Raw genomic sequence first — 26145 nt, forward strand, 5'->3', positions numbered from 1 at the left:
CCTTGTTTTTCATAATTATTAATGCAAGAAATTGCTTCAGACACAGCACTTATAGGTCAATGCTTCTAAAACTATGAGAACCAGTTTTCTTTTTAAAAAAACTTTCAATTCATTGCAGAATGATATTTTTATAAATCACCAAAAAACAGTCTAGAAAAACCCTGAAGCTCCTGTTTCACAGCAATATGAAATTGCTTGAAACATTTCTAAATGCTTGCTTCCAGTTTCTTTCCTCCTCTGATGTCATACTGGTAGAAAACAGGTGGCACACCCACACCAGTTTGTGGGCCACCCTGTGCATGTCACTGTCATAGAGTCACTTGCCGTGTGTGTGTGGCACTTGCTGTGTCATTACTGAGGTAGCAACACTGCATGTGACAGTTACAGTTGGCCCTCTGTATCTGCGACTCTGCATCTGTGATTCAACCAGCTGAGGAGCAAAAATACCGGGCGGGGAGAATGCATCTGTACTGAACGTGTACAGACTTTTTTCCTTCTCTTTATTCCCTAAACAACATGGTAGAACAATTATTTACATAGCACTTACATCATATCAGGTACTGTAAGTAATTAAGAGATGATTTAGAGTATACAGGAGGAGGTGTATAGGTTCTATTGCAGATACTAAAACATCATTTAATAGAAGGTACTGGAGTGTCCATGGATTTTGCTATCCGTGTGGAGTCCTGGGACCAATCCGCCACCCATACCGAGGGATGACTGTACCGCCATCCGCTGTGGGCAGGCAGGGTTCATGCCATTTTCTTCTGGCTTGTGGCTTTGTTCACATCAGCGAGAGTTCAGAGGTGGAGAGGTGACAAGTGGAGGAGCTTCTGCAACGTCCCCGTTTTACAAATGAGGAAGAGGAAAACTGTTTCCTACAAGTACGGAATGGCCCAACTGCCGTTCAAAGCTGAGTCTGTGAAATGCTCCTTTTGTGTTTACCAGTGGCTCTCAACTCTGACTGATCATTACAGTCACCGTGGGCTTTAAAAAGTACTTCTTTGAGGTCCTTCCCCTCAGTCTACTGAATCGGAATTTCAGGGGCCAAGACCCAGAAATCCGCATTTTTCAAAAGCCCTCCCAGTGACTAGTGATCAGCTTGGGTTGGGAGCCACGAGTCTAAACTATGCCACTTCCCTCTACTCTGCAGTACAAATGAATTGTCCTTAACCACCAAAGGGATCATCTTCCTACCATATCCCAAGAGGGAGTGCAAAGAGCACAGATAGTAGGGCCATTAAGGTGGAGGTTCAAATCCCCACTCTGTCACTTCCTTGTCCTGACATTTGAGGCTTATAAGCCAACCTCCCTGTGCCTCATTGGTAAGGAAAGCATGCCAGCCCTGCAGGGGGATTGCAGGAATTACATGAGCTGGTGCACCTAATGCCTATAAGAGGCCTGACACTTAGTTGGTGCTCCGGAGTGTGTGAACACAAAGTGGGGACTGTCTAGGTTCACTTTTTAACAAAACAGGTGCAACGCCATCATCACAGAAAGAGGCTTCAGGCCCCTCCCCACAACCAGAGTAAACTGGGCCTGAAAACGGGTTGTGAGTTTTATAAAACGTAACAGATTCTAAGGCTTCGAAGTGAATAATCTTGGAGAGTTTTGAGTATGTGACCCCCAAACAGCCTCAGTTGCTATTGAAATTTTGGGGGGTGTCTTGATCTAATTAATCAAGAAGCATCTAATTTGTTAGCTGGAGGAGGGTGAAGCATGATTTACTTGAGTGTGATTAGATGGAGGGAACATTCTGATATGAAAGGAAATGCGAGAGGCGTTTTTGAAAAATTTGTAATCCTTTTGTGATTTGGCAGGTAATTATGATAATTCCTGGTATTTTTACAGACTTAAAAGTTTTCTCACAGCCACATTATTTTTGGAGATCATCTTTCCTGATACTCCAGCTGGAAGGAATTGCTCCATCTCCTAAAGCTCTGAAGGCATCATTTTCCAAAGCCCAACTCAAATGTCACTTTCTTGGTGGTGCTTTCCCCCATCTTTTAGGCCAGGGCTACCAAATAGGCATCATCTTGCTGGTCAACACACTGATTGGTTATGACTGCCTAGGTATCTTCTTGAGCAACAGTGGTTGATTAGTGCTGTCTGCCAAGGGAACAGCGGGCAGGGGAGTAGTGGCATCCTGAGATACTTACCCAGTCCCCTTTGATAGGCATTGAGGTGGATCCCAGCCATTTGGAGTTAAACTTGTATTTTGAGCTCACATGCAAGTAGAGAGGCAGGATTTCTGCCCAGCCATGATTTGTTAAATCAAAGGTGAGTGATTTAAAAAATTTGATAGACTTGGAACCCACCCAAATGTCCAACAATGATAGACTGGATTAAAGAAATGTGGCACATATACACCATGGAATACTATGCAGCCATAAAAAATGATGAGTTCATGTCCTTTGTACAGACATGGATGAAGCTGGAAACCATCATTCTCAGCAAACTATGGCAAGGACAAAAAACCAAACACCGCATGTTCTCACTCATAGGTGGGAGTTGAACAATGAGAACACGTGGACACAGGAAGGGGAACATCACACACTGGGGACTGTTGTGGGGTGGGGGGAGGGGGGAGGGATAGCATTAGGAGGTATACCTAATGCTAAATGATGAGTTAATGGGTGCAGCACACCAACATGGCACATGTATACATATGTAACAAACCTGCACGTTGTGCACACGTACCCTAAAACTTAAAGTATAAAAAAAAAATTTTGATAGATGTTGCCAAATAGGCAAGTTACTTAAACTTCTTGAATCTTCTACGTTCTCTCCAGCCCAAAAGATGAAACCCAGATGATGACGCATAGTCTTTGCACCTCGTTAACTGATAAGTTGTGCACCTTCCAAGCACAAGTTCAGAACCACAACTTCTGCTGGCTAGGTGGTGTCCTTGGGCCTTTTGGAGAATCAAGGCTTCATTCCTGGTCCTCTGTCCCTTGCTGGGCTGGGTTTGTGGCTGTGTCAGCCCTGGTCATTGTATCTCCACCTGGCATTTACTTTTGATTTGTCACTGTCATAGTGTTGTCAAATGGCATCTCCTCCTTAACTACCTGCAGATTGATTAATTTTCATGAAATACAACAACTGAGGATAGAAGGAAGCACATCAGACTCTCAAACTGATGATGTCAGGACACAAGTGCCTGGTGGGGATATAGGCGTGGGATATAGGCGTTGGATATGGCATGGGAGGCTGCCTGGCATGTCCCAAGGCTCATTAGATAGGTGACTCCCGAATGTTAACTCTTGGAGGGGTGGGCCTTCCCTGACACCCTGTCTTCTCTCCGAGTCACTGTATCATAATTTACCAAATGTCAAAGGATGTGAACTGTGTGGCTCTCCTTCCTCCTCCCTAAGATCCTAGCACTGTGCCTGGAAGATGGCTAGCAACTCTGTGGTGCTCTTGCTTTGGGGCACACTGAGTGCTCCCCACAGCATTTCTATCTCCTTGGTGTGGCACATCATGGCCTTTCTCCATCTGGCCCCTGGACACCTACTTGTCTGCCACTTCCTCCATGTCTCCTGTCATGATCACCCATGTCATAAAACCAGCTCTCATCCACTGGGAACTTATCCTGCCCCAGATGTGCTGCCAAGCCTGCTAAGTGCGGCATCTCTTGCCATCCTCACAGTGGCCTGGTGAAATGGGTGTGGTTTTTAGTGCCCATTTCATAGATGCACAGCCACAGGCTCATACCACAACACACACACTGTCAGTAACTGATCAAGCCCAGGCCCATCTTGCACCAAGGCCTGATGCCTGAACCACCTCTCTCTGCCTCCTCCCTGCCAGCCTCTGGTGCCGGCATTTGCACCTGTAGTTTCCTCCACTGGTCATACCTTTCTCTTCCTTGTCTCCAGGGTGACCTCTTATTGCTCAACATGTTTATGGAGCAGAAAAGGCCTGTGGGGACTGAGTGAGTTAGTGAGACCCCAAGAGAGAGAAGGGGGATTGGAGAGAAAGGCTGGGGCTGCATCTTGAAGGAGTTTGGGTTTTACTCTTAAAGCAGTGGAAGCACTGAAAGTATTAAACAGCAGGTGACAACATTAGATGTTACTTTGGGAAGATCATTGTGCCTGCTTGGAGGAGAATGGATTGGAGGGCACCTGTTCTCTCTCTGTCCTATTTTCTGTGGGTGTTGAAAAATAAGAAGGTCAGATGAGAAACCCATAAGTGCCCTCAAAGCCTAATAAAAATTCCAAGAGGCAGTGGTTGTGCAGCCTACTTTTATTTTTGTGATAACAGGAACTATTTGTGATCTCACATTCTCTCTTCTGAGGCTCTTTCTGAGTCTTGAATTTATTTCTAGTTATACTGGAGTTTGGAAATAGTTATTCGAGGAACAGTAAGCTCAGTATGGTTTATGTAAGATGAAAGCTGTTTATACCAATGGCTGTAGGTAGGGATATGTGATATAAAAACTCAGAGTTTCAGAGGTTAGCTTAGTAACAATGAACATCATAGTTTTAATGGTTGCTGGAAATTATTTGATCAAATTTTGTCTCTTAAGTTGCATGGGATTTTTCCTTTTCATTCCCTAGTGAAATGAAAGATTTGCCTGATGTGGTCAAGTGCTGCTCTTCTGGCTGTGGAAGAGAACCAGGGTTTTGACAGCTTATGGTAAACACAACTTGGATCTGGGATGTTTCGATGTTTCCTGCATTTATGGAAAATTGCAGTAACACTCTGGCTCCCACTGCAAAACAAAACAGAAACAAAACACAAAACCCTGCTTGGCTTTGGAAATGGCAGTGGCATTTATTTAAGGCTCACGTTTTGTGGGGGCACACTGGCAGGTATTTAGCAGTAATATCGGCAGCTGTGGATTTCTGGTTTGCTGCATGGTGAATGGATTCACAGCCTAGAGGAAGCTCATGGAGGGTTTATGTGATCTCTGTGTGGAGGGGGCACATAGGCATTATTAGCAATACTGTATTTGTTTGTTAAAGGCCCAAAGACGATCGACTCAACCTTTTCTTATCCAAAAGGAATAAGGTAACAAAGGAATATTAATTTTACATCTGTACAAAGAAAAAAGCTGGCAGAAAGGCTCAGTGACTTATTCTGCCTTTGTTAATTGCATGGTTCTTGCAGTATCTTTTGTGTCATTTTCACTTACTATTTCATATTTCACACTGGTTTGAAAGCGTCTGTACCTCAGGGACAGAAGGGGGTACCTTTGGAGGGGAACTCACAGAGCAAGTTACTGGAAGCCTGATATATTTCATGTTGATTGCACAGTGGCTCCCTTGTATTTCAGATGAAGAATTTTAATTCTTTATAAAGGGTCTAAGTGGCTTCTGTCTCTGATGAAGGGGAGCTCAAATAAGGAAAAGTAGAAAGAATGAGAAGGAAACATACCCCTTTGGCTATCATTCATATCTTGGCGGATTCTCTTCTGTGACTTACCCTTCATACAACAACAAAAAAAGAGGGCCCCCTTTTATTCCTCCTCAGATACGACACACGTTTAGCGACCCCTGTTTTTTCCACAGAGCTTCTCCCTGTATCCCTCCTTTACTCTGACAGTGTCTTCTATAGCTCATGTAAAGTACTTACTGCAAATGGCCTGGTATTGTTTTCGCACTGCATACAGTGTAGTTAGTGCTAAGGTGAGGCCTGGGGCGTTGGAGGGGTGATCTCTTGGGAAGGGCAGGGAGCTAGGGGTCTAGATTAGGATCTGCCTGACCTCGCATTCTGGGGACTTCTCTTAAAGATGCTTGCAGGATTCTTCCTTCAGGGTTCTTGGAGAGTGTAGGAGGATTACATCTCACATTTCTCTAAAAGGCTTAAGTAAATTATAGTTGAATAGTCTGTACATTGACTATAGACCATCTGTAGTCACCTCCAGTTTTATTTATTGGGGATCAGCTGAGAATATTGAATAATTCAATTTGGAAAAATTCAGCAGCTTACAGCTGGCCCAAATGGGTTGCATGTGGGCAGAGTGGAGTGGCAGGACCACAGTGCATAGCCAGGGCTCTGGTGTCAGTTCCTTGTTAGATGTTTGACCTTGACAGAGCGAGATCGTATTTAAAAAAAAAAAAAAAAAAAGAAAAAAAAAGCCCAAGCTCCAAACATGATGTGATACTATCCTATTTGGACCATAACTTCATACTGTTGACTCTGAAGTGTCAGTATGAAGCAGGGCAAAACACATTGAGCTTACGGGTGGATTGCATGGTTCACAGGTAAGCAGCGTCAGTGACTCCAGCCCCAACAGCCTACAGATGTTTTGCTGACAGGTGTCAGGAAGGAGAGTCCAGAGAAGGCGGGATTGGTCCCTGGGGAATGTCCGCCTCTAAGCCTCACCTTTCTGTGCTTGTGTTCCAGGTGGCGGAGATGCACGGCGAGCTGATCGAGTTCAACGAACGCCTGCACAGGGCCCTGGTAGCCAAGGAAGCCCTCGTATCCCAGATGAGGCAGGAGCTCATCGATCTCCGGGGACCGGTGAGTGTTCCCCCAACCCTGTGTGTCTATCCAGCCTCTGCTGCCCACAGCCCAGTAGAAAAGCACAGAGACTCACAGAGCAAGCAACCATGCATCCACTGGCCAGATTTGCCCACATTCACCTCTGCCACATTTGCTTTTCATTTTTTATGGAGAGGGGGTAGAATAAGTAAAATGTTACAAGTTCTGTTGAAGCAACATTTCCTGTTTCTCCTTCTAGTCATCTATAGTTAAAATTGGCATATAGTCCCCCCTCCAAACCCATATTTCCATACTTTACTACGTGGATAAATTTCCATGAACAGTAAACAGTCTTGGTTTTGTGTTGTTAACTTTTACCTACATGGTATTACTTTTGTATGTATCTGTTTGCCACTTGTGTTTGCTTATTTGTTTTTAATTCAATATTGTGGTTTGAGGAGTAATCCACATACATCAGGTACAGGGCTTTTCAACCACAGCACTGCTGATATTTTGGATCATATAATTCTTTATTGTGGGGGCTGTTCTGAGCATTATGGGATGTTTAGCAGCATCCCTGGGTTCCACCCACTAGAGGCCAGTAGCTTCACCTCGCCAGGTTTTGACAACCACAAGTGTCTCCAGATATCGCCAAATGTCCTCCGGATTTCAGAACCTGGCAGAATCACCCCTGGTTGAGATCCACTGATCTAGATCACTTACTTGCTTGGCTCTGTAGTTCTCTGTTGAATGAAATAGCACAATATTTTGGATTCAGTCGTGTCTTTGTAAACATTTAGGATGTCTCCAGTATTTTGCTATTACAAACCACAATGCCGTGAGCATCTAACACTTGTCCTTTTGTGCAGACATATAATAACTTCCTCATTTTACAACTTCTTTATTATGTAAAATGCCCACATTTAGGCAGGCTGTGTAATGCATGCTCGTATATCCTTTGTCAGGGTGAACAATTATCCGTCCCGGTCAGTTGTGTTTCAGGTTATCTACATCTGCTTCCTCCTCCTATATCACTTCAATCAAATTCTGGGTATTATTTCATGTATAGACATCTTTGTATTTATCTCTAAAAATACAAAAAAACCCACAATATCCTTATCACCCCCATTACCAGTAATTGCTTTGTGTCATCACAGTCAGTGTTCAAATTTCCAATTGCCTCATACCTTTGAATAGTTTTTTTGATTCAGGATCCATGTGAGACCCATGCATTATAATTGGTTAATATGTCTCTATGTTGCTTTTCCTTTAAATTTTAAAAATTAGGGTAAAATATACCTAACATAACTTTTACCATTTTAACCGTCGTTAAGTGTACAGTTGAGTGGCATTAAGTACGTTCACACATTATGAGGCCATCGCCAGCACCCCTCTCCGGAACTTTTCCATCTTCCCCGACTGAAGCTGTCCCCATTAAACACTCAGTGCCTGCTCCCCACTCCCCCTAGCCCTTGGTGACCATTCTACTTTGTTCCTCTATGAATCCACTACTGTCTTAGGTTTCTTTTCTTCAACAGAGTCTTCTCTCATCTCTCTCTCTCCCCTTCTCTCTCATAATTTGTTTACTGAAGACACTGGATTTGCCTTACAGAGGTTTTCAACCCCTCAGTTTTGCTGATGGTATCTCTGTAGTGTGATTCGATATGCTTCTTCATTTCCTGTATTTCCTTAAATTAGAGGCTTGGATTCAGGTTTAATTTTGCTGATTATATGACTGTGTTGTTGGGTGGTGTTTTCTGTCAGGAGATGCATAATGTTTGCTATCTTTTTGTGATATTAACAGCCATCTCTTATCACTTCCTGGGTCCATTACACAAACGTTTCTTTAAGGTCAGTACCTAAGTGTGAAATTGCGGCGTTTTAGCGTATGGCATCTTAAACTTTACTGAGTTTTGCCGTTTTATAAAGTAAAAGCACCTATTTATTATCCCTCTGTTTGTGTGCAAAAGTTGCTGCTGACGCTTTTACATCCCTGCTGTGATATTTTATATATTTGTGTTTTCATCCGCTGTTCCTGGCCCGTAACTCCCATAGCCCTTGTTGTAATGTTGGAGTCACTTTAGGCCTCAGAAGAAGGCCTCAGAAAACAGACTCTCTCTGACCTTCTCCTGCTCTCTTTTCACCTCTTCCTTTTTCTACCCAAGGCAGGACTCTAATCTTCCCCTGCTATCCATAAAGAAATTGACCCATATTGTCTGATTGTAGGTCACAAGACCCCCATTTCAGAAGGGTTCCAGCCCCGCACCCTGGAGGAAAGAATACTGCACAGAGAAGCCAGGAAGCATCTGGACAGACAGGCCTTGCAGGGTCTCCCCACTCAGTCTGTTCGTCTTAGACCATACCCTTTTTATCCAATCACATTGTTAATCTTGATTATCCAGTGATGTCTCCATAAAAGGCCCAGGAAGACAGGATTCAGGGAGCTTCCAGGTAGCTGAATAAGTGGAGATTCCTGGAGGTTGATACATGGGGAGAGCATGGAAGCTCCGCACCGCTTCCCATACCTTGGCCTGTGCATGTCTTCATTGTATCCTTTGTAATATCCTTTATAATCACCAGAAAATGTGTTTCTCTGAGTTCTGTGAGCTGCTCTAGCAAATTAATGGAACCCAAGAAGGGGGTTGTGAGATCCGCATTTTATTGCTAGTGAGTCAGAAGTACAGGTAAAACAACCTGGGGCTTGTGGTTGGCATCAGAAGTGAGGGGCGGTCTTGTGGGTCTGAGCCTCACCCTGTGGGATCTGATGCTGTCTCCAGGTAGATGTGTCAGAATTGAATCAGAGGACACCCAGCTGGTGTCCGCTGCAGAACTGATTGTTTGGTGGTAGGGAGAAACCCCCACACATTTTGTCCCAAGAAGTCGTCTTTGTTGATGGTTGTGGTATGACAGCAGAAGGAAAATGGTTCATGTTTTCCCACTTGTACCTACCAATACCTTTTTGCATGAGATGGGTTTAACTTGCGTTTCCCTGACCACAGATGAGGTTGCCTATCTTTTCATTTGCCTGTTCCCCATTCTGGGTTTCACATATGACTTCTCACAGCCTTTGTCCATTTTTCTACTGCACAGTATTTGGTTTTCTTGCTTTCTCACTGTTTTTATATCTCCTTTTCAGTTACATGTATTTTACATACCTGCTCCTAGTCTTTGGCTTAATCATTCACTTTAAAAGTAGAAAATTTAAAACATACGTAAAAGCAGAGGGAATTATGTAACAAAAACCCATGTCCCTATCACTCAGCCTCAGTAATAATCAACTCAAGGTCATTCTTGCTTTGCTCATACTCTACTCATTACTTCTCAACTCATATTATTTGGATGTATATCCAATCCATCTTATGCTTTCATTCATAAATACCCAATATTTACTGCTAAAATATATTCACAATACCATTATCACACCTATTTTTATTTTATTTATTTATTTTTTTGAGAGTGAATCATGCTGTATCACCCAGGCTGGAGTGCAGTGGTGCGATCTCAGCTCAATGCAACCTCCGCCTCCTGGGTTCAAGCAATTCTCATGCCTCAGCCTTCTGAGTAGCTGGGATTACAGGCGTCCACCATCATGCCTGGCTAATTTTTGTATTTTTAGTAGAGACGGGGTTTCACCATTTTGGCCAGGCTGGTCTCGAACTCCTGATCTCAAGTGATCTGCCCGCCTCAGCCTCCCAGAGTGCTGGGATTACTGGCGTGAGCCACTGCACCTGGCCTAACACCTATTGTTAACAGTAACTTCATGATATCATGAAATACCCAGTCAGTGTTCAGTATTCTCCAGTTAGCTCAAAAGAGTTTTCCATGTCTTTGTGTTGATCAGGACCCTGATAAAGTTCATATAGTGCAGTTGGTTGGTGTGCCTCTTCAGGCTCTGTTAATTTGTAGATTCCCTTGCTATCACTCTCTTTTTTCCATTGTCTTTTTTGTCATTATTGTGGAAGACACTTGGCTCCTTGAACTGTAGGTTTTCCCAGTTAGGATTTTGCTAATGGCAATCCTATGGTGATGTTTGTCATGTTCCTCTGTCCCTTACCTTTCCTTTAAATTGGTCATTGACTCTGGAGGCTTGATGAGTTTCAGGTTTGGTTTTTTGCCCCAACGATGTCACAGGTGGTGGTGTGTGTTTCCATCAGGAGGCTCACAAATGTTGGTCTAGGAAAGCACTATTGGAGGTGCCAGTTCACACCAGACCCCATTTGTTTCAGTGGGGCCAGTATGCAAATGTAATCCGCATCTCCCCACCCCCTACCATATTGAAAGCCTAATAGTGCAGTCCCTGACTGAGTTTGCTTCCCTAATTCCTGACAGCTCCAAGACTTTGTACATGTTTTTGTGGATTTCTTTAATTAGGTAGTTAGGAGTTTCCTTAAGAGGAAGCATATTTAGGAAGGACCTGTTGTATACTAAGAACCCTTTCAGGGAGGTGATGTCATCTCCATTTTACAGGTTTACTGAGGTTCAGAGAAGCCTCCAGTCATTCTGTAAGTGTATGTAATAGAGCCTGGATTCAGACTCTGGTTTAATTACAAAGCCCATTTTCTTTGTCCAAGCTACACCAGCTCTAGAGAATTGCAGGAACGGGTATGGGAGAGGGGGTCCCCTTATGGTACCCATTTCCGCCAGCCAAGGTTCCAGCATCCCTGCAGTGGCCCTGCCACCCGTGTTGCACATTAGAGACTTGGGCAGCATCTAATCTACCTCCTCTGAGAAAGGACAATGGGATGTGGGGATGGAGGCCTGGCTCTGACCTGTCTCCCAGTGTGAGTGGGGTAGGTCTTGAAGGTGGGCCAGCCTCTCTGTTGTCCCTGCCCAACACCAGGGGTCCCAGCCTACTCCAAGGCTAGCCTTGCAAGAGAGGGGCTCAGTGGGCAGTCAGGAACCAGGCAGTGGTCCCATTTCTTAGGACAGGTTCAGTGTCAGGTGGTAAATGGTAGGTGACTGTTGTCACTGTAGATAAATTTTTGGAGAGCAACATCAGTGCATCAATCTCATTGTGGATAATAAAACCCAATTAACCTGTACAAATGAATAACTGCTGATATTAATAGCTAATATTTATTAATTGATATCAGTCAAAAATTTGGCTTCCCTCTTGTATATTAGTAATTCATTTAATCCTCACGTGGCCTAATAGTGATTAATATTATGATGGCTATTTTGCAGAAGACAAAGCTGAGACTCAGAAATGATGCAACTCTCCCAGCATCCCACACTGAGAAGTGGCACTTCTGGATCTGACTTAAATTAAATTTTTGGTTTTTTAAATTTATTTTTTTCTTGAACTTTTTTTCATATTATACAATATGATATACTAATGGTAATATTTTTGCTTTTAACAGTTGGGAAGTATCAAAATTTTTAGATTCATGACAAACCTTAGCATCCCCATGCTAAAAAGTTAAGTAGTAAAAAAGGGTAAAATAAATTTCTTCCTGTCTCTTACCCCCTGATTTTCCTACCTGGAATCAGTAACTGTTACCAGTCTTGGGTTTCTCTTTCTAGGTATGAGTGATGCCTCAGTACACCGCTTGCTTGTGCCTATACATGTTAATAATGAGCACATGCCTATTCATGTTAATAACGAGTGCATGCCTATACATGTTAATAACGAGCATGCACCTATACATGTTAATAACGAGCGTGCGCCTATACATGTTAATAAGGAATAGCCTGCTGAATTCCTTCTTCTGTGTCCTACCTTTCCTCATTTAACAGTGTGCTTTAGAGATCTTCTAATTTTACTTCACGAGTAGAATTTTGTTCATTTTAAGAACCGTGTCTTGTTCCCTTGAACTGACAAAACCGTCATGGATTTCCCCAGGTCCCTGTTGGATGTTGCATGGTTTCCCGTTTTTGTTTTTACAGTAATGTTGGGATAGCATCCTGGGTGGAAATCCTCAATGTAGATGAAATCCTCCCTTTAGACTGGAAGGCTGGCTGGCAGTCCACAGGGCTCAGTTAGACTGGGTGAAAACCCAGAGGTCTTGCCCTGCAGGACTCTTGGGGCTTTGGAAAGGGTGACCACCTCCTCCCAGCCTCCTCCACCTGCTGCAGGAATATCCTTTTTGAGGCTCATAATCCTTTCAGAGGTCACGATGTAGTTCCAACAATGCGTTGGGCATACAAATTAAGTATTTTCCTTTTTTATGAATTTGACAACTGAGTTGCAGAAGGATTTTGGCCGCTGCACCTCCACTCCCCCCCCCCGCCCCCCCCGCCCCACCAGTTTCTCCTCATGCTCCCCCAGGGTGCTGGACCTCCTGCCCTGTGCTGCCTCTCACTCAGGGCCTTTGTTCCTAGTGTTCCCTCGCCTGGAACACTGCCCAGTGCCAGGGCTGCATATCAGCTCAACGCTTCCTCAGGAATCCTCCCTGAAGCCCTGACAAGGTCAGATTTTCCATGTTGACTATGATGCTGACATGTGTCTCTCCCTTCCTGTCTTAATGTAATGTTACATTGATTTATCACTGATCAGTGTTATCTTGCCCGCGTCCACAAGGGCAAGTTTTTGTTTCTTTCTGCTCCCTTTGGGTTTCAGTGATTCACATGGTAGGTGTTCAGTAAATGTGGGTCAACTCACTGAGTGAATGAGTGAATGAATGAATGTCACCAGTGGGCCCCCATGCCATGCCAGCCCATTTCTCCTCTGTGCCATGCTCCCTCTGCCCAAGTCTGATGCCCTGCAGGACAGAGACAGCCATTTACACAGAGGCAGCTCTTGTCATCAGATCCTTTCCTCTGGTAGGCTGTGATGGCCAGAAGGGAGGAGCAAGTAAAACGGTCACTAAGGGCCTGAAGGCTGTCAGAAGAGCTTGCCATTTGGACCGGGTCCCCAGGGGATACCCCATTATTGCCTCAGGCCTGCTTTGGTCATCATCTCAGAGTCAGACAGCCAGGGCAGAAGAAAGAAGGCCGTTTCCAGCTCAGTTTTCCTCCTGGAGTCGTCTTTTGTTTTTTTCTCTGGCTTTTCACTGTAAGAGGCATCTATTTTGGGAATCTCAGCCACTTCCCTCTTCCTTTCCATGGGGCCTGGATCCCTGACCACACTGGATTAGGCTTCCTCCCAGACACCAGGGTGTTCGAGTGACTCAGGGTCAGGACTGTCTGCTTTAGGTGGAAACCCAAATCTGCTCTTCTATCTGCTGGGAATAAACATAGTGCTGACCATAGTGTGAGGTTCTGTGAGATTCTGCCAGTGAAACAGTGCTCTCTGTGCTGGCCCTCATGTCCCATTTCCGACTCCGGTCCCCTGTGCCTAGCACCATTCCCAGCATGTAGTAGGTGCTCAGTAAATGTTTGCTACATGATGACTTCATTTTCATAGGGCAGGGGCTGAGTGCATAGACCAAATGATAATTCAGAAAAAAGAGATGAGCAGGGTTAGTTTCCTTTCAGTGGTATCTTTTTATAATGCAGGTTGAGTAGCTCTTTTCTGAAATACTTGGGACCACAAGTGTTTCAGATTTCTTTACATTTTGGAATATTTGCATTATACTTGTGGGTTGAGCATCCCTAATCCAAAAATCTGAAATCTGAGGTACTCCAAAATCCAAAATTTTTTGGGTGCCAACAGGATGCTCAAATGGGATTGGAACATTTTGGATTTCAGATTTTAGGATTAGGAATGCTTAACTTGTATCACTATATATACTTTACTTTTTTTTAGAGACAGGGTCTTGCTGTGTTGCCCAGGCTGGAGTGCAGTGGCACCATCATAGCTTGGTGTAACCTCAAACTCCTAGACTTAAGCAATCCTCCTGCCTCAGTCTCTGGAGTAGCTGGGACTACAGGTGTGCGCCACCAAGCCTGGCTAGTTATGTTATGTTATGTTACGTTACGTTACGTTACATTACGTTACGTTATGTTACGTTACGTTACGTTACGTTATTTTTGTAGAGGGAGGCTCTCACTATATTGCCCAGGCTGGTTTTGAACACCTGGCTTCAAGCGATCCTCCTGCTTTGGCCTCCCAAATTGCTGGGATTATAGGCGTGAGCCACCAAACTTGGCCTGTGTATCCTTTTAAGCTAAGACACTTAAACTTTTAAGGAACAGGAGTTTGGGATTAAGGATTGAATTTTTCTCTCTTCTTTTTTCTTTTTTTTTTTTTCTTTTCTTTTTTTACTGTGAGTATTTTTAGGACTCTTATTATGTTTTTCCCCTTTGGTATAAGATGTGAATGAATGCTGGAGATTTTTACCTTTTAGCAGGATTTGATTACACTCTGGGAGCAGAGCTCCCGGTTTGAGTAAGAAATGGAGACAGGGAAATAGAACCTTGTAAGACTGCAAGTTGTAGAGGTCAATTAAAGACACAGTGCGGTGAAAGCTAAACGTGAAGCCACTCATTAAATGCAGTTTGTTCCCATGGTGGATGCAAACACGAGCTCACTTCATATAATGGACGTTGGATTCCACTTTATTTTGGTCCCATTGGCAAGGCTCTGTTTCTCTGTCCCTAGTCCCGTTTCTGATCACCTCCACTTAAGCAGAAAAGATGGCCTGGCTTGGTAAGACTTGCTGCCTGTGGAACCACTGCTCTGACTCCAAGCATCCATGCTGTCGGCTCCTTCCCACCACCTCTGCTCTCTCACTCATCCCCTCTGTTGTCTGCCTGATGAGGGAACCACCCTTTGGCAGAGCTTTGCTGTGTGTTTGGTGTGCATTTTTTTCCTTGCACCCTCTAGGCAGTCCTTATAATTTTCTTATTAGGCCCATTTTTCAGCTGAGCAAATTGAGGTACAGAGAGGTTTTGTGACTCACCCAAAGGCACACAGCTTCATGGTAGCACCTGAATGTAAACCCAGGACTCTTTTGTTCCATACCACCACACTGCTCACTCTTTTATTTTATGTTTTCCAATTTCAAGCAAAATGTGGTGTCTGTTGTGCTCCAGGCACAGCACTCTGGATGGTTTTAAACATTCAGATACTTGTGTGGTGAAGCTCTCAAACATGCCCATTCTTTATCTGCAAAGTGAATCTCTCCCTTTCTTATCTCTCCTTCTCACTTCATACATCAGGAGTTGTGTGTGTGTGTGTGTGTGTGTGTGTGTAGCATACTCATCACATGGTGTTTATGTCAGGCTCTTCGGAGGGCGGGCGCGGTGGCTCATGCCTGTAATCTCAGCACTTTGGGAGGCCAAGGCAGGCGGATCACTTGAGGTCAGGAGTTCGAGACCGGCCTGGCCAACATGGTGAAACCCCATCTCTACTCAAAATACAAAAATTAGCCATGCATGGTGGTGCGTGCCTGTAATCACGGCTACTTGGGAGGCTGAGGCAGGAGAATCGCTTGAACCCGGCTGGCGGAGGTTGCAATTGAGCCGAGATCACGCCACTACACTCCAGCCTGGGTGACAGAGCAAGACTCCATCTCAAAAAAAAAAAAAAAAAAAAAAATGCTCTTTGGAAACTTGTAATCTAGAGAAGGCAGAGTTTCCCAAAAGCAGAACAGTGGGCTGGGTGCGGTGGCTCACGCCTGTAATCCCAGCACTTTGGGAGGCCGAGGCAGGCGGATCATGAGGTCAGGATATCGAGACCATCCTGGCTAACATGGTGAAACCCCGTCTCTACTAAAAATACAAAAAATTAGCCATGCGTGGTAGCAGGCGCTTGTAGTCCCAGCTACTCGGGAGGCTGAGGCAGGAGAATGGCATGAACCCAGGAGGCGGAGGTTGCAGTGAGCAGAGATCGTGCCACTGCACTCCAGCCTGGGTGTCAGAGTGAGACTCTGTCTCAAAAAAAAAAAAAAAAAAAAAATGAGAACAATGATTGAGTGGGGGGTTTGCGTAGTTGCTTCATATATTTTTAAAAAAGGACCTGGGGTTCTGTGATGCAGTAAGCCTGAAAAATGTTGGAATAGAGGTTGTTTGATAGTCTTCTATACGTGGGATTTCCCTCAAGGGTCACACACGGGGGTGCTCCGTGCTTCTCCAAAGGGATGGGCTAGGTACAGCAGCATTTCCCAAAATTATTTCCCCAAGGAACACTATTGCAGTCATTATGTTCCAGAATTATTTCCCTGAGGAACATCTTCTCTAAGAAGATGGTCATGGAACTATTTTCCGATGAGTGCATTTGGAAAAGGTAGGGCCATTAAATGTCATGTTTTTTATTGATGTGCTAACTAGCAGGGAGCTCATCAGAGCCTGCGTTATCTCATGAGCCTGCCCTGGCATGGAGTCTGCAGGGCCCGGAAGAGAGGAAGTGACATAGCGTGGCTGTGGGGTGCAGTGGGCCTGCCTGTGTTTAGTCTCAGGTCCAACTGGCCTCCCACCCACTCACCAGCCTGGTCGGAGTTTGGTCTAGAACAGCACTGCCTTTCCCAGGAACTTTGGGCCTCTGCCACCTGGGCTGTCTCTTATATTCTGCATTTTCTCCCACTCTCTCCATTTCTCCTCCTGTTTTTGTGTCTTTGTTTCTTCTTTGGTCTCTGTGTGCTTCTCTTTTTGTTGTTCTTTTGTGTCTTTCTCTCCCTCCCTTTCTCTCCTTTTGTTTCTCTCTCTGCTCCTTTCTTTGTCTCTGCCTCTGTCTCTCTCTCTCTCTTTCTTTTCCTCTGTCTGTCTCTTCCCCTTGCCTGACTCTCTCTCTCTGGTTGCAATCCTCTCCGTCTCCCTTCCCTTCCACTCTCCCATTGTCTCCAGTTTAATAAACATTTACATTGCTGTATGTTACCATGATAATTGCCATTCATTGCAATTGCCCTGAAAAACTACAAAGCCTTTCCATCTCCCCTTCATTATCGAAGCCTTGTGTGTTTCATGAGGGTCCCTGTGGAGTGGGCCATTGCCTGCCTTCCAGCGTATGGCCGACCCCTGATGAGTGTTTCTGGAGCACTTTGTGCTGTGGTGTTTGCCACTCTGCAGTACCACTTGGCGTTGACTTCCATTTTCCCCTGTGGACCTGGAGCTTCCCTGAGAGAGAGAGACTGTTGTCTTCATTTTCCTACCCTCAGAGGCTGGAACACGTAATCACTCAGGGAGCATATGACGTATACATCTGAGTGTGCACCTGGAGTATCTCTGGCAACACTCTGTTCACTAGCATGTTCGATTATCCAGAAAGCTGCCTTCCTGTCTTGCTCAATAACACCTCATGTGGGTCCTCGCTGTGAGCCGTCTGTGTTTCCTGGGGCACCTTGCTTCGTCTGAGATGACTGAGCTGATGGGAGAGAAAGATGAGTAATTTCATATCCAGGGATGAGATAGATGGAAAAACCCCATCCCAAGTTTTGTAATAAGATTCACTGTAAAATAAAATGCTCCCTGGGACTTTCTTGGTTTCTTTAAAACCTTCGGAGGGAGTGATCTCATTTGAGGGCTGATGCTATTTAAGTATGAAAGCTTAATAAGAAATCTGTTTTTCTGCCAGGTGGCACTTGCCGCATAGCTAATGATCAAGTACCAGATTGTCTCCTGTCCCATGGCAGTGTTAGACTTCGTGTTCCAAATTATAAGAGGCTTTTTAACTCAGCGCTTGGACATCCCTGTTTTAATCGTCTGCTGTCTTGAAGGAGATTATTTTTAAAAGTGCCATTTAAGAGGGGCTACTAAAAATATATCTCACATAGAGGCTTAACTCAGAAATATTAGCCTTTGACACAAAATTATTTGGAAAGATGCTTGTGGAACCCACTTTAAACCTCTCAGATCCAGAGAAGAAAAGCATCTCTTTGGGCCTAGCTGTGTTTTCCTGACCATGGCCAAATACCCCAGGTGATCACATTCTCCTTGCTGTTCATGCAGGTGCTTCTTGCACCTGGGGGAGTTGGAAGTATTAACATCACAGAGCTTTCTTTTCTGATGCACCTGTGTGAAACTCATCTTTTACATGGCTTGCTCATCACCATGGGTAGTCATTTTCCCCTGGGGACCCATGAGGGGCTGGACTCTAGGGTTTGAGTGGAGGAGTTTGGTTGTCCCAGGCATCTAGCTGTGGAACTTTACACTTCCCTGAAGATCAAAGTTTCGTGTCAGCTGGCAAATGCAGTGTATGCAAGCTTATCTTTAAAGCTGGTCCTATGTTGATGCAAATAGAAAGCATTGGCAAGGTGCAAAATAATCAAGATTTAGAAACTTGGTACTCTATAATGACTTCAGCTGTGAGTCAAGAGAGGCATTTTCCACACTGGCTTACATCGCCTGTCGGTCACTGTGTTTTGTGTGGCCGCTTTACCCAATGTGAGGCAGACTACGGAGATGTAGCAGACATGGAAAATACAGTCCCTGCCTTTGAGAAGGTCAAAGCCCAGAATATATTTCGTGTGACTTGTGTCTCTCTGGCTTCACTTCATGGTGATTTGGCATGGAGACAGAGGTCCTGCTTGGATAATGCTGAGATCTTTCCTGCCACTGATCCTGAAGGAATAGAAGCTGGGATTGGAAGGCAGCTTTTGACCCCTCCGTTCTACCTGTCCTGTCTTCTCTTCTCCAGCATATGTTTGTGAACGCGTGGTTTGAGTTTGCCGCTCACAACGTCACCTGCAGGAGAAGTGACAGGCAGCGGCCACCAGGATTCTCCTGGGGCTCACGTGCCCCCTGTTCTCATTTAAGTTACCACCCAGTCCTTCTTGAAATGGCCTCTCTGTTCTTTGAATTTCATCTGAACCAGGTGCACAGATATGGATTTATCAAAATCCTGAGCTCATGACCCACATTCATTATTGGTGCAAGAAGGCCTGCTCTGATTGAATAAGTAAGCTTCCTCTGATCTCATTCTTGGTCTCTTATAGAAACTGCCCCCAGACTCCACTCACCTCTCCCACAGGGAGTAATCTCAAGACCCTGGTTCTTTGCTCCTGCCTGGTATGCATGTTATTAGCATGTTCATATCTTTTTTTTTTTTTTTTTTTGAGACGGAGTTTTGCTCTGTCACTCAGACTGGAGTGCAGTGGCGCGATCTAGGCTCACTACAACCTCCGCCTCCCAGGTTCAAGCAATTCTCCTGCCTTAGCCTCCCGAGTAGCTGGGATTACAGGTGTGTGCCACCGTGCCCAGCTAATTTTTGTATTTTTAGTAGAGATGGGGTTTCACCATGTTGGCCAGGCTGGTCTTGAACTCCTGGCCTCAAGTGATCTACCCACCTTGGCCTCCCAAAGTGCTGGGATTACAGGCATGAGCCACCGTGCCCGGCCGCATGTTCATATCTTAATATGATGTCATGAGCATGGGAAAGGGGTTCCTGTGCCTGGGGCAACCGCGTGGGACTCCTCTAGAAGCTGGTCTGGGCCAGGTCCTCTCCTGTACATGGTCAGATGATGACACTGTCCTTGACCATTTCATTTTTGTCATCCTAAAAATGTGGACCCTCCCAGTGCTTTCCATTCTGTCTCAGTGCCACCTTGTAAATCTCACTGGCTATGACACATCCATCTAGATACTAAGTTAATTTATTCAATTTCTGCTAAATTAACACACACAGTATTTCCAGGGATACATAATAACCACATGATTATATTAATAGTTGTACAAGCCTTCTAACTAAATACATTATACTTATTCCTTAATTTAATATATTTATTTCCCTGCATTGAGAGTTCACTTCTTGTTAGTCACACCTTCCGCACAAGTTGCACCTGATGGTCTATGTATTTTTTGAAAGATTTCTTCTTATTTTAAAAAATCTTTCTTTGAGGCCAGGCACAGTGGCTCATGCCTGTAATCCCAGCACTTTGGGAGGCTGAGGTGGGCTGATCACCCGAGGTCAGGCAGGAGTTTGAGACCAGCCTGGCCAACGTGGTGAAACCCTGTCTCTACTAAAAATACGAAAAATTAACTGGGCGTGGTAGCATGTGCCCTTAATCCCAGCTACTCGGGAGGCTGAAGCAGAAGAATCGCTTAAATCCAGGAGGTGGAGACTGCAGTGAGCCAAGATGGTGCCATTGCACTCTAGCCTGAGAGACAGAGCAAGACTCCATCTCAGAAACAAAACAAAACAAAAACAAAAACAAAAAACAACAACAAAAATAAAGGTGGCTGGGTGCGGTGGCTTACACCTGTAATCCCAGCATTTGGGAGGCCGAGGCGAGCGGATCACCTGAGGTCAGGAGTTCGAGACCAGCCTGGCCAACGTGGTGAAAACCCATCTCTACTAAAAATACAAAAATTAGCTGGGTTTGATGGCAAGTGCCTGTAATCCCAGCTACTTGGGAGGGTGAGGCAGGATAATTGCTTGAACCTGGGAGGTGGAGGTTGCAGCAAGTGGAGATTGCGCCATTATACTTCAGCCTGGGTGACAGAGCGAAACTCCGTCTCAAAACAAATAAATGAAGGTACATCTCTGCTTCCTTGTCTCTTGGGCCATCAGTCACGTAGGCACTTTGGGCCAGGCAGTGAGCAGCACCAAGGGCATCTTCCAGCGTGTTCTGGGAAGCTTCCCCATCTCCCTGAAATGAGTTTATATAATCTCCTAGTAAAAGTCAATGCTGTTTCGCTGTGTGTTTCATGGAGTTTGGTTCCCTGGCCAGCTGGTCTGTGGGAACCAGAGCAGATTGTGCCTAGATTCATTGCTGTCTCTTTTCTGGGCGACCAGCACGTTATGTGATTAGATGGGAGTAGATATGTTTTGGTAAAGGGATCCCTGATTTAGTTGCAAAAAGCCAAGCCATTGGCTCCCTTTGACCTGTTCTTCTGGAAATAACCTCTTCTTGAGGGGTGGGCACCATCTTGGTATTACCTACACCCCAGTGTTCTTGGGCCACAGCTTTCTTGCCCATGAGGTCTGCAGAGCTGCCGTCCTGGTTTCTGAGGAAGGTGATTTTGTTGATCAGAGTTCAGATGGTGTTCTCCCAGATATTCGAAAATGGAGGGCCTTGTCCATCCCAAAGCGGTGGTTGGGGATGCAACTGATGTTGCCAGCCAGGCGTTGGGGATCAGCCAAGGCTTTTGATAAAGTTGGAAGAACTTCAAGCTCTTTTGGACCAACCTACCTTCCTTCCTTCCTTCCTTCCTTTCTTTCTTTCTTTCTCTCTTCCCTCCTCCCTCCCTCTCTTCCTTCCCTCTTTCCTTCCTTTCCTCTTTCCTAAATAGAGACAGGGTCTTTCTCTGTCCCTCAGGCTGGAGGGCAGTGGTGTAATTATAGCTCACTGCAGCCTCAAACTCCTGGGCTCAGCGATCCTTGCACTTCAGGCTCCGGAGAAGCTGGCACTATAGGTGCATACCACCATGCCTGGCTAATTTTGTTATTTTAAAAATTTTTTTGTAGAGACAGGGTCTTTCTATGTTGCCCATACTGGTCTGGAACTTCTGGGCTCAAGCAATCCTGCCTCAGCCTCCCAAAGTGCTGGGATTATAGGCGTGAGCCACTGCACCCAGCCAGATTTTTATTTCTGTTCTGGGAGAGTGGCTTCCTTTCGTTTCTCCTGTCCAGGGTGTCGTTGCCTATGCCAGCCTGAGTGTGTGGGCCTCCTGTGGGAATCGCCACACTGTCCTGTTAGAGCAAAGCTTGCAGCCAACTCTTGCCCCCAGTGCTGCAATGCAACGCAGATATTTTTTAGCTTTGTTTTAAAAATAATATGGCAGATGGCGAAGCAGGACCTGACTCTCGCCTTCGCCCTATGTCTTGCCGTCTGCTGTTTCTCCACCGAGTCCTGTCCCTCAGCATTTGCTCCTCCTGTGCCTTCTACTTCCATCGCTCTGCATTTTCACCATTTGTCTTTTAGAAGACATGCTTTAACATTTTTTCTAAGTTATATAAATAATATAAAAATACATTTCTGAAAGAATATAAATAATGCACAACTATCTAGAGTACAAAAGACAAGTGTTCCCTCCTAGCGATCCTGCTGTGAAGCGTTTGGTATATACCCTTCCAGGTATTTTTTATGCATTTGCATATAGGCAGGCATATATATACACACACACATGCCTAACGCACATCCATTTTTAACACAAATGGGATAATTTATACTGTTCAGATTGTTTTGAGACTTTGCATTCTTCAGTCATGAATATATGTCGACTTCCTCCTCTTTCACACTCTTCCAAATCTTCCCCATCCTTCAAGGTGTCATTCATTCTTTGAGAAAGCCCCTAGTGGCGCTGTCAATAGTGAGTTTTGGTAGGTACGTTTCCAATGTTCTTTAAATTCCTGTAATCCTCTTCCCCTCTGGACCGCTCACTTTGTCCAATGTTATGTTGTTCTTTGTTTATTCATTAGTTAATTAATTCCGTTGAGCTACACTCAGTTATTTGGCCCCCAAGAAGTTTGTCGTCCGGTGGAAGACACAGACATACTAAACATCCTTGCCCTGGAGGTTCATGAGGGGGTGGTAGATGGCAGGCTGTTGATGCACAGTGGTTGAATGAAAGAATGAGCAATGAGTAAGAAATAGAATTATGTAGGTATCAAGTATAATGATGGCACAATGGTGGGGTTAGTTACCTGCTGGGGTATGTCATGGAAGGTTTCAAAGAGGAGACGTTTGACTTGAGTTTTTAAGGATGAGTTGAAGTTGATCAGGAAGATGGGCCTGTTAGGCAGCGGGAATGGTGGTATCAATCGACATGGTTTGTTCAAAATATTCTCATTGCTAGTTTCATGGATGTATCCTTTGGCTTCTCCATGAGATAATGAAGTTCTTGAAAGTGGGAGTGTCATTTACACTCCTACCTGCAGACAGGTATACTGGCACTTATTACATACCAAATCCTATTCCATGAGCTGTGCATGTAGTAGCAAGCACTGATGTAGGTTCTCGTGTCTCCATTTTAGAGATGACAAGACTAAGGCACAGATAAGGTAGGCAATATCCCCAAGTCTCCATGTCCCCATGATTAGTAGGAGATGGAGCCGTAAGTCTCTTTTTAGAGTCTTCATGTCCTCACCTTTATTTCTTTACATTTTGTATTTTTAATTTTTTTAAGAGACAGTCTCGCTCTGTTGCCCAGACTGGAGTGCAGTGGTGCAGTCGTAGCTCACTGCAGCCTCCAACTTGTGGGCTCAAGCAGTCCTCCCACCTCAGCCTCCTGAGTAGCTGGGATTACAGGCATGCACCACCACACTTGGCTAACTCAAATTTTTATAGAGATGGGGTTTCACTATATGGCCCAGGCTGGTCTCAAACTCCTGGGCTCAAGTGATCCTCCTGCCTCGGCCTCCCATAGTGCTGGGATTACAAGTATGAGCTTCTATGCCTGGCCCATATCCTCATCTTTAAATGGGACTAGGAATGCCCACCAAAGAGAGTTGTATGAGGTTTTAAACAGTAAATGCCTCTAAATCATCCAAAGTAGGGAATAAAATATCAGCTTATATCATAAACTTGGTTAAAATAGCACTCTCCTGCTTTATTTTTCTTCATAATACTAATGCTACTTGGCATAGAGTTGTTTATTTGCTCTCTCCTTTGTCCATTTTATGTATGGCTGTGTCCCCAGCACCTGATACAGAGTATAAAGCATTGGCTGAATGCGTGAATCTTAGTTCCCGCTTTTCACCTTAGCATCCTGACTACGGATGCCCTGAACACACATGGTGAATTTGGCTGAAATGAAGCATTCTGTGCCTGCCCCACAAACCACCAAGGGACTGTGGGTTTATTTGTCTCAAGATGGTCAACACTGCTGTTTTCACATTTTACTTGCTGTCAAATATAAAGAGATATCATATGTTGCCCGCCTCTGATTTTCCTGATGTCTCAATTTAAATGGTTTCCAATTTGGGTATGAAATTATCCATCAGTCACAGAGAGAACTGGTGCCTTCAGCAGTGGCTGTTGGAATAAGCCAGGGCTTAACTGGGGAAGCTAATGGTGGAGGAGCAAGGGCTGGCTAGCAGAGGTTTGGCCCTGCTCCTCCAGGTCCCCTCTGGAATACCACTTCTCCCCACTGGATGGTGGGCTGTGTCTAGCCCATTCCCCAAGATCCAGTTTGGATGACACTTCACCTATTTATTCATTGGATGCTAATAGTGTCTTCCCTATGCCAGGGACTGACCTAGGCACCAGGGATGCAGAGAGCAGGCCTTGGTCACTGTCCCCCGGACTCACACAGTCTGCAGCCTGGTGGAGGAGACACCATGTGAGCTGAGCTATAATGACTGAATCCAGTCCCTCGCCAGATGCAGTAACCTACAAGTATCTGTTGCTCAGAATGTCTTTATTTTGATCAGTCACTTCCACAGAGGACTGCCCAAAGAGACGCCTCTGTCCAGGTCTCGGGTCTGTCTGTGTGGAGTATGAGGCGTGTAGCCCTGGTGATCGTAGAGTGATGTTAGATGTCTCAGGGTCAGGTGTTGAATAATATGGGCTCTGCTTGGGAAGGTGTTCCCCTTTTCTTTTCCTTTCGGCCATGCTGGTGAGGTCTGAGGTTGATGCTAGCCCGGCTTTAACTCTTGGAGACCCTGACAAAGTGAGTGTGGGCCTCTGGGTCAGGGTGCCATCGGCCACTGGGAAGTTCCGAGCTCTCAGATGCGGCTGCAGTAGACTCCGCTCAGAAAGTCCAGACGCCTTGAGGCCAAGGCTCACCCCCAGATCAGCTGCAGGAGAATCTCTTCGATGGGACCTGGGCACCTCTCACTGTTTTGCATGATTCTGACGCTCCTGAGGTTGAGAACCACTAACACTTCGGATTTAATCACATTTGGCTTTCATCAGATCCAGTTGCCTTCTAGTGATACTGGCTCTCTGTTTGCTAGAGTGTACATACTTTCCTTTTTAAGTAAATGTTATAAGTGAAAAAAGATGAATGGTGTAATCCCACCCCAGGATCACTTGAGCCCAGGAGCTCCAGACTAGCCTGGGCAACATAGTGAGACCCTGTCTTAAAAAAAAAATGCATGGATTGAAAAGGCAACGTTATTCAGCAACAGTGCAAGTGGGGGGCGAGTGTAGCAAGAATCCTGGTGGTGCTTTGTGATGCACCGGGGTTTGGGGAACACTCCTCTAGATTTTATCCATGGATTGCAGTTTTAGCCCCCATTATTTTGGCACCCATAGACTCATTGGGAATGATTTGACATTATGCCAATGACTCATTAAGTGCAAACAGCAGAAATAGCTAAATGAAACAATTTAGAAATAGCTAAAAGGTACAATTTAGTGATTGTATCTTTCTCTGTGTAACAAATTGTCCCAACACTGAGAGGAAAAACGACATTTGGCAGTGACAACATTTACCATCTCACAGTTTCTGTGGGCCTGGAGTCCTGGTGCCACTCAGCTGGTTCTCTCTCCAGGGTCTCTCCCAGGCTGCAACCACAGCCTCAGCCGGTGACTGCAGACACCTCAGGGCTCTCCTAGGGAAGGATCCGCGTCCAAGCTAACCCGTGTGGTTGTTGGCAGGATTCAGTTTCTTACGGGCTGTTGGACTGAGGGCCTCAGTTACTCTCCAGCTGTTGACTGGAGGCCACCCTCGGTTTCTTGCCTATCCAGGCCTCTTCACTGCGGCCAAAGAAAGCAAAAGAGAGAGACCAACTAAACGGGAATCAGGGTGTTTTGTAGTCTAAGCTTTAGAGGTAGCATTCTGGCCGGGAGCAGTGGCTCACGCCTGTAATTCTAGCATTTTGGGAGGCTAAGGTGGAGGTGCATTTGAGGTCAGGAGTTCGAGACCAGCCTGGCCAACATGGTGAAGCCCCATCTCTACTAAAAACACAAAAATTAGCCAGGCGGTAGTTACACACGCCTGTGATCCCAGCTACTCAGGAGGCTGAGGCAGGAGAATCACTTGAGCCCGGGAGGCGGAGGTTGCAGTGAGCCA

At 45.2% G+C, this 26145-nt stretch overlaps 1 protein-coding gene across 11 annotated transcripts in view; it reads left to right on the top strand.

Annotated features, from left to right (window-relative positions):
* Positions 1-26145, top strand: part of SNX29 (sorting nexin 29) — a 592115-nt gene that overhangs the window by 368195 nt on the left and 197775 nt on the right. For all 11 annotated transcript variants that reach the window (XR_010152279.1, XR_010152276.1, XR_010152275.1 and 8 more), the window contains one exon: positions 6352-6468. Coding sequence is in view for 6 of the 11 variants with exons in the window: in XM_024349767.2 (XP_024205535.1) it covers positions 6352-6468 (117 nt within the window). In the remaining 5 variants the exon portion in view is untranslated. The remainder of the gene's footprint in view (positions 1-6351; positions 6469-26145) is intronic.

This window comes from Pan troglodytes, chromosome 18, assembly GCF_028858775.2.
Source record: "Pan troglodytes isolate AG18354 chromosome 18, NHGRI_mPanTro3-v2.0_pri, whole genome shotgun sequence".
Taxonomy (NCBI): domain Eukaryota; kingdom Metazoa; phylum Chordata; class Mammalia; order Primates; family Hominidae; genus Pan; species Pan troglodytes.